The 9,210-nt window shown below is 41.5% G+C and overlaps 1 protein-coding gene across 2 annotated transcripts in view; it reads right to left on the bottom strand.

The window, feature by feature from the left end:
* The window catches only part of HEPHL1 (hephaestin like 1), a 58,802-nt gene extending 49,906 nt beyond the window's left edge, over positions 1–8,896 (bottom strand). For both annotated transcript variants that reach the window (XM_019530331.1, XM_019530330.1), the window contains exon 1: positions 8,663–8,896. In XM_019530331.1, coding sequence (XP_019385876.1) covers positions 8,663–8,832 — 170 coding nt within the window. In that variant the 5' untranslated portion in view covers positions 8,833–8,896. The remainder of the gene's footprint in view (positions 1–8,662) is intronic.
* Between the last annotated feature and the right edge of the window lie 314 nt (positions 8,897–9,210).

Consider the following 9,210-nt stretch of genomic DNA (forward strand, 5'->3'; position numbering starts at 1 on the left):
GTGTGTGTGTGTGTGTGTGTGTGTGTGTGTGTGTGTGTGTGTGTGTGTGTGTGTGTGTGTGTGTGTGTATTTGACTGATTAGGGTGGCTGGAGGAACCCAGCCCCACTGAAACTGAGTCCTGCAAGGAAGCTCTATTGGGGGTGAGGAGTTGCAGAAGGGAGAGATACAGCTCCCTATAGAAACACAAGTAACACAAGCAGCACATTGATAGAATTACAAAGACCCTAGAAATGTATCCCTAGTAAATGAGCACACTGCTAAGTGATGGGCAAATCTGGTAACACTGATGTAATAGAAATGAACCTTATTTTGTTTGTTTTTTTGGTCTTCATTTTTATCATGGCAAAGCATTTTTGGTAATGGTATTCATCTTAGCTATTATGCTGTAGGGTGCAAAACATCCCTAGAACAAAGAGTTTGTAGGCACATCTACATGTTCATTAATGTGCCATAATTATGGTACATTAAGTTTATTACCTGTAATAACCTGCACTAAGTTAATGTGCTGCAATTGGCGCTACTATGCAGTAGTGACAGCACATGCCTTTTTGTGACTCTAAATTGCAGTAGACTAATTCTAATGTACATTAGTGCATTAGCATGGTTTTTCTGCTGTGCTAGTGCTCTTCTAGCATCTTGTGCAGATGTGCCCATAGAGACCTTAAAGTGAAAAATGGCATTAGCTAGTACAAATACAACATCTTCTCAAAATCTGAAACCAGATTCTTCTCAGTTATAATCTGAATGGCTCTTTGAGTTTATGTAGCTACTTTAAATTATAGTAATCTCCACTGAAAAGTCAATAACAGTGACCAGTTTTTACTATGTTTGGATTACTCTGCAAAGCCAATAATGCAGCATCTTTATTTCACTGAGCAGCTACTATAGGCAAATGTCAAACTTAAATGATTACCACTCTGCTGGGGCCCCACAAGTTAAATGTCATTTTTCTTTTAAAATAAACAAGTTGCAAATTTTTCCCTTAATATATATGCTTGCCTCTCTGGCTGTGCCTACAACCAGCTACTTCTCCTTAAAATGTCCCAGTCTTCCTGTGACTGGAGGAAACAACAGAAGAAGCACTAATGTAGACAGTAGCCCAGACAGCAGTTGATGTTTTAACCTGTGAGACGTGTAACCTGTTCAGAGCACTTCTGGCTGAGTCAGTGGTTATAATGTCAGAGCCATCAATATAATCATTACCGGGGACAAAAAATGAAGGGGAACAGTTTTGTGCGATATTTTTTACTGGATCAACTTTATAGTTGGGAGAGATGCTAAAAAGCTATCAGGCATGAAAAGCCTTTCCTTGGGAAAGAAGCGGGGGACCAGGGGGGAGGGCAACTGGGAGGAAACCACGCAGTGACACATTTGAAGAGGGAGGGGAAATTCATAAAATCTTAAGGGAACTCTTAATGCACTACTGGTTGAAATGGTATTATAGTAGTTTTGCTCCTATGGTCAAATTCCAGCACACTTGGCTTTACTGGGACCAAGATTTGAGCACTGACATCTAGCTGATGCCATAATGATAATTTATGGTGATGCAATTGGGTCATTTGGCTCCATAATGGTTTAGCTATTAATTAAACTTCTAGAGTGAATGCATCACTGGATGCACCTATCCATGCAATGAATGTGATTGAATATACTTCGGCTCAATTTGAGTCAGCGTAAACTAATCCCAGTGTCATTGTCTACACATGTGTTTAAATGCAGTAATTTACTGCGCTGCTAGATACCACTTGTCTCAGACAGGACTATGCAGTAGCACAGTAAATTAGTCTACTGTGCCCTAACTGCCATGCACATGTAGACAATGATGTTTTACTGAACAGCATATTAGTCTGCTGTGCAGTAAAGCATCTCATGTAGATGTGCACACTGTCATTTAGCTGGGGCGTGGTCACCAAATAAGTAAATTTTACAGATTATGTTTGGTGTGGTGGTAACCTCTTTGGCATTGCTGGTTGTAGCTAAGGACAGCCCTTGACCCATATGTTTTACTATGGCGATCTACCGGGATGAAAGTCCCATCCCTTAGGCTAGGGACAGAAGTTACACACAAACCAGTTTAAGTGAAGGGCTCATGGTACCTTCTTCCCTGTGTACCCCAATCCTCTGCAGCCTAAATGTGGCAGCTCTATTATCAGAAGTAGTACATGGGAAAGGACTCTTCCACCCACACACATGTATTGGCCTACTATAGACTTCAACATTCAGTTCATTTGTATTCATCCATAGGCATGTTGTTTATATTAAGTGTAACTTGTGAAATATGGGTCTCACTTAAACTACCCTGAATAGTTAATATTTGTATAATATCTAGAGGCTCCAAACAAAAATTATGTTCTTATAAAGCTAGGTACTTCACCAATGCATAGTCAGAAAGAGCTCCTGCCTTCACAAGTTTCCAGTCCAAAGAAATAAGTGAGACAAAGGATGGGAGAAAGCATACAGAGGACTGATGCAGAGATATTATGGAACGCAGGGTCCTGGGCCATGACTAGGGTTGCCAGTCCTCCAGGACTGCCCTGTTGTCTCCAGGAATTAGATATAAATGACAGTCATCTGGTAGACAAATGATAGGGCATTCATTAAAATAAATATTAAATGTTGAATCCAATTTATACAGTAATCCAGTGGGTTTTTAAAATGTAGTAGCAATGTACATTTGCCTTCCTGATGTAAAGTCTACTCAGTACAGTAGATCAATCATTAATGTCAATGTCATGTGATGAAACCTTCCAGAATAGATTCAAATAGAGTTGGCAACCCTAGCCATAACGGAGAATCCTAGACAGTACAGTAACACAAACAGAAATACTTTCAGGAATTTTCCAAGCAAATTCACCTTGGCCATCAATGACATAGCCATGAATTGAACCCAGATTTCTGGAGTCCTTGTCATAACCACAAGACCATCTTTCCCCCAAAACAACAATGTTACTTCCAAATGTTACGCTTCAGGGAAGAGACTATCAAATCAAATCTCAGTAAATCCACAGAACCATGAAAACCTCCCATTAAAACTTACTATTCAAATAAGGTAATTTTTTAGAATATGCCTCTAATAATACAGCCAACAACTCTGATTTATTTACTCAAAAGTGACCAAGAATCAGTGATTCTACATTTTTCAGGGTTATATTGGATAAGAAATCAGATAGTTCCTGAGGGATAGCATTCTTCAAAGGAACCCATCCCTAATTTATATGTATCAGTACTCTTAGAGTCAGTTTCATTTGCAACCTCTTTGTCTTGGTTTTCCCTACAATGAAACTGGAATCATAGGAATGCTTTGAGGATTGATCAAAGTTTGAAGATCAGCAGAAATCTGAAAGGCAAATTCTAAGCTAAGCAAATTGTAGAGCACAGCCCACCCAAAGCATACAGTTCATTCCCATCTGGAATCCCATTAATCCAAAGGTTTTGTGGAACCAGATTATCCAGCACTGCTGAACTGTTTTAACAATTGATTTATTTGAAATAATTACTAAAAATTAAGGCTTGTATACACAAAGAGTTATTCATGAATAGCTATTTTTGACTAACTACTGCCAATCAGATATTCCTGACTAACTGCGTCTGTGAATGTTCTTATTCCAAATAAGACAGCTTTATCCCAAATCAGTTAAATCCAACATGGGAATACATTAAGATAATTATGAATGAGGGTCTCTTATACTAGAACAATTAATCTAATTAAACAAGAGATAATAATGAATACCTATTCTTTAACTTCATTGCCTTACTTTAGTCTGAAGTAATTCCCCTATGTAAACAAACCCTTAAGATTTAACATCTTGTAAAAATTAACTTATCACAATTAACAAAGAAAGGGCTTGAAATTCTTAATACAAAAGTTTCCCTACCTCTGTTAATGAAATAGTGTAGACTTGAAAGTACATAAACTGCTTAGTATGTGGGAACACAAAGGACAAAAGACTGCAAAAATATTACTAAAATTGCATTTTAGATTGCCCTAGTCTTCGCCCCATTAGAGCAAGTCATCTACAAGATCCAAAGAGCCACACATATCTTCTTCTGGGACTTCAAATGGGAGAAAGTGGTGAGGACCACACTGTACAAAGCAAAATGGTTTGGAGGCAGAGGAATGCCAGATGTCCTGCTGTTCCTCTGGACCAAGTACATAAGCCAGATTTGCATATTGGCAACAGGGACAGAATCCAAAACACCCTGCTTTGTAAAGTATTTTGCAGAGCTACTGTGACAGGGGTGGGTGTATACAATGACCAATGTGAGCCCATGGACCATGGAATCCCCATGGTTTTATGAGGTCCTGAAACACTTTGGGGACAAATACAAACTGCGTGATGAGGCCCCACTTATGCTGGTGACCCACTGCAAGATGCAAGAAGTGTTAGGGGCATGAGACATCATATTGTCTGTGGAACTACTAACTGGTGACAGCTGCCAAGCCATGTGAGAATGAATCTTCCACAAGGACCTACAGAAGGAGCACAGAGACATGGACTGGGCACTCTTTGTGCAGACACAGAAAAACAGTGCATGGCAGAGAGACCCATCCAACTTCCCCAGGCAAGCCTGCCAGTGGGAGACAAAAAAAAAATCAGCTGCCTCTTCTGGGACTGCTCATATGCCAGAGAGATGTGGAAGAGAATATGCATACTTCTAGTGGTGACAGGTTTCATAACCATAATGCTGGAGAGTAAAGCTAGGATTCAGACCCCAAGAAATTGGAAGATTGGACCAAAAAAAAATCTCATGAGGTTCAAGAAGGACAAGTGCAAAGTCCTGAACTTAGGACAGAACAATCCCATTCACCAGTACCAGCTACGGGCTGACTAGCTAGGCAGCAACTCTGCAGAAAAGGACCTGATGGTTACAGTGGACAATAAGCTGAATATAAGCCAACAGTGTGGCCCTGTTGCCAAGAAAGCTAACAACATACTGGTTTGCATTGGTAGGTGTGTTGCCAGCAGGTCAAGGGATGTGATTATTCCCTTCTATCCAGCACACATCTAGCCACATCTGGAGTACTGCATTCAGTTTTGGGCCCCCTCTACAGAAAGAATGTGGACAAATTGGAGGGCAACATAAATGGTTAGGGGGCTGAGGAACATGATGTATAGTTTCATAGCTTCATAGTTGTTAGGGGCTGGAAGGGAACTTTGCAGATCATCGGGTGCAGCCCCCCGGCACTTGGGCAGGAAAGACTGCTGGGATCAGATGACCCAAGCAAGATGGGCATCAAGACTTTCTGAAGATCGCTAGGGTGACCACCTCTGGTGGGAGCCTGTTCTAAACCCTTGGCACTGTTTAGCCTGAAGTGATCCTCAATCAGCTTGTGCCCGTTATTTCTTGTCCCCCACAGGAGGCCTTGGTGAACAGATGTTCAGCCCACCCTTGATATAGGCTGCCACCAAGTCCCCTCGGAGTCTTCTCATCTCCAGGCTGAACAGTCCCAAGTCTTTCAGCCTTTCCTCATATGACCTGCTCTCTAGGCCTATAATCATACCCGTGGCCCTCCTTTGGACTGTCTTGGGCTTCTCCACATCCTTCCTCAAATTCAGCGCCCATAACTGGATGCAGTACTCCAGCTGTGGTCTCCCCAAAGCTGAGTAGAGAGGGAGGATGACATCTTTAGTCTTGCTCGAGATGCCTCAGTGGATACATGCCAGCGTTTGATTAGCTTTGCCAGCTATGGCATTGCATCAGTGCCTCCTGTTCATTTTGTTGTCTATCATGACATCCAGGCCTTGTTCAGATGTAGTGTTAGCAAGCATAGCACCGCTGAGCCTGTACGTGTGTTGTGGATTATTTCTCCCCAGATGGAGCATTTTACATTTATCTGTATTGAATGACATCTGATTGAGGTCCACCCACCTCACAAGCCTGTCCAGGTCGGCCTGTATTGCTAGCTTATCTTCAAGCATGACCACGCTCCCCCATAGTTTGGTGTCATCAGCGAACTTTGCCCAAATCCAAAGCGTTGATGAACATGTTGAAAATCACTGGTCTGAGTACTGAACCCTGAGGGATGCCACTGGTCACCCTCTACCATGATGACCCAGTACTGTCAATCAGTACTCTCTGGGTCCTACCATGGAGCCAGTTACCTAGCCAATGGACTGTAAAGTAGTCGAGGCCGCATTTTCCTAATGTTTTCATGAGGAGTTCATGGGAGACCAGGTCAAAGGCCTTTTGAAGTGCAGGTATATGACATCAACCTCATTTCCTCCATCCAGGTGGTGAGTAACCTGATCATAGAAGGAAATGTGGTTGGTCTGGCATGACCTGCCCATAATGAAGCCATGTTGGCTATCTTTCAAAATACTGCCTTCTCCTATGAGGAGAGGCTGAGAACTGGGCTTATTTAGTCTAGAGAAGAGAAGACTGAGAGGGGATTTAATACCACCTTCAACTACTAAAGGGTGGTTCCAAAGAGGATGGAGCTAGACTGTTCTTGGTGGTGGTAGATGACAGAACAAGGAGCGATGTTCTCAGATTGAAGCAAGCGAAGGTTAGGGTAGATAATTAGGAAAAGCTTTCTCACTAGGAGGATAGTAAAATACCAGAAACAGTGACCCAGAGAGGTGGTGGAATCTTCATCCTTGGAGTTTTTAAGACCAAGTAAGACAAAGCCTTGGCTTGGATGATCTAGTTAGGGGTGGTCCTGCTTTGAGCAGGGGGTTGGACTAAATGACCCCTTCTATCCCCTAATTTTCTATGATTCTATGATGGATGCATGGGCACATGGGTGTGCAGTGCTATGTTGCTACACCTATGTTTAATTATAGATCAGTGTTTTCAAATTTGCTTTTCACTTCTGTGTGCTCAGGGAGAACAGGGTCTGACAGTAAGGATGGGAGGCAAGATGCTTGAGGGAGAAGTTGGGTGAGGACAGAGTGCAAGGGGGCTACCTGATCCCACAAATTTATTTTCCCTGATATAGCAGAAGGGGGAGGGTCTAATTCATGACAAACCTCCAATAATTACATTTTATACCTGGAAAAATTAGAACAAATGTATAATTTTCAGTGTACCAAATCTAATTTTTTGGGGGTTATCTTATAATCAGGATCATCTTATGGCCAAGCAAAGTAGCAATGATTTCTGAATAATAATAAGCCCCACTTCTGAGTGATTTTTTTAAAAATCTGAAACACATGAAGTTTATGGGTTTGCAGCCAAATTATTATTTCATTCAATAATAATAATCTTTCAGTTTTGCAACACTGTGAAAGACTCCAAGAAATGTAAATGAATTTGCACCTTTTCTCCCACATCTTTGCTCAGACTTAATCATCAGTCATTTTTCTTCTTATCAGCCAGTCCATTTCTTCAGTTTTGTTCCATAGCCATCACACCCATTCTAAAGCAAACGTGTGAAGCACTTTTCTACAATTATGAATATGGCATTTTAGGTACTTCTGTAGTAATGAATTGTACATTTGCTTATGTTTTTAAAAATTGTTTTAAAATGTACATTGTTGCATTCTTTTGAAACACAACACACAGGAGGGATGGAAAAATCCTGCCTTGGCCTGGGAATGCCTGGATAGACATATAGGCCCTTTCCATCTCTAACTTGGATGACTATGACGTGCCTCTTCCAAAATGGGCTTCTCCACCTGGGCAGATTCCAGTGACTTCCAGCTCTATCCCAATCCTTGTACATTATCCCAACCTGTTCTCTACAGCAGATAAAGACCAGAGGAAGGGTCCTTAATTTTCTCCAGGATATTAAAAAAAAACAAACAAAAGACAGAATCTCAGAAATGTTCTCCACGGATCATAAACTCCCTCTGTTCAGCAGCAGAGCAGCTATGCCAAGCCATAGTACTACTCAACAGCAAAGCCTGTTCTTCAAGACTTCCTACCCGGAGCATAATGAAGGGAGATTCAATCTTACCTCTGCATCAGGAGGTTGAGGTGAGATTCAACAAGGTACTTTAGCATGTGCCTAAATTTAAATCTGAGTAATCCCATGGATTTCAAGGGAAGTAACTCACATGGTAGATTTGAGCACCTACTTACATAGCTTCCTAAACTAGAGTTATTGTATATTATAGCATCTACTTACTACTTAACCCACTTTTGGATATCATATATACCTGAATCCTGATAAGTCCTCCTTTCCCATCTCTGTCTCACTTGTGGCACAGACATACTCAAACTCTTTGCTTTTTCATCGTGTTTACCTCTGGTCAAAGGTAGCAGAATTATGATTTTGCCTTGGGCAAATACAGAAATACCCAGGCCCTTGTGAAGTAAACACTGGCAGTTTTTAAAGATACAATAAAATAAAATAAAATACACTTTTATTTACTTTTTGAGAATGAAAAACCTTACTTTCACCCTCCCAGATGGTAGGTTCTCCCCACCTTTCCCACACCAATCAATAACAGAAAAAAGCTGATTTTCGAAAACTGAAAATAATAATGATTCAATCCAACTCCCATGCAAGTCCACGGGGGGCTGCTGTCTATTGTCTTGAGCGGAGGTTGGATCAGGACTCATGTGCTTATTGCAAAAACATCAGCCAATGCTGAAAAAAGACCAAGTCCACTAAAGATACAAACTTAAGACACTTAAAGCACTTATGCTAAACTAGTGATTTGTTGTTCGAGACTATAATAAAGATCTGATTTATCAGAAATATGAGCAACTTACTCGTCTTCTGTGAGGATTTGTCCTGTAATCAAATTTTTCCCAGTCGGTGCATAGTCCCAGTTCTCCTCCACAATCCCAATGTAATAGGTTCTGGTTGCTGCTTCTACTAACACAAACAGCAGAGGGAATTTAAGAGCAAAAATGCAGCTGTTAAGCTTCAGAGGAAACATTTGTAGTTTTAATTGTAACTCAGGCAGCAGTCACCAGACAGCGCACGCTTCCCTCCCTCCGGCTCTCAGCAACTTCTAAATAAGAAAGGGACAAAGCAAAGCTCCTCCTCTTCAGCAGTTTGGAGCTGGGATAGGTAGAAAGCCTGGACATGCAGAGCAGGCTGATGGGGGGGTTGCCATGGTGACAGAACTTTTGCCAGTCTTTCATTTAATGTGTAACTGGCTTGTCTGTATTTGCCTCTCAAGTCCAGAAGGCAGGGTTTTTAGGAGTGTGGATGCTTGTTTGTCCCTCCTTTTCCAGCATCGGGAGCTTGTAACATTAGGGCATGGTTGGATGTTGATCCTCTCGCCATCTCTGTCGCAACCACAGACACACAT

The sequence above is a fragment of the Crocodylus porosus genome, unplaced genomic scaffold (assembly GCF_001723895.1).
Source record: "Crocodylus porosus isolate Cpor-Errol unplaced genomic scaffold, CroPor_comp1, whole genome shotgun sequence".
NCBI lineage: Eukaryota > Metazoa > Chordata > Crocodylia > Crocodylidae > Crocodylus > Crocodylus porosus.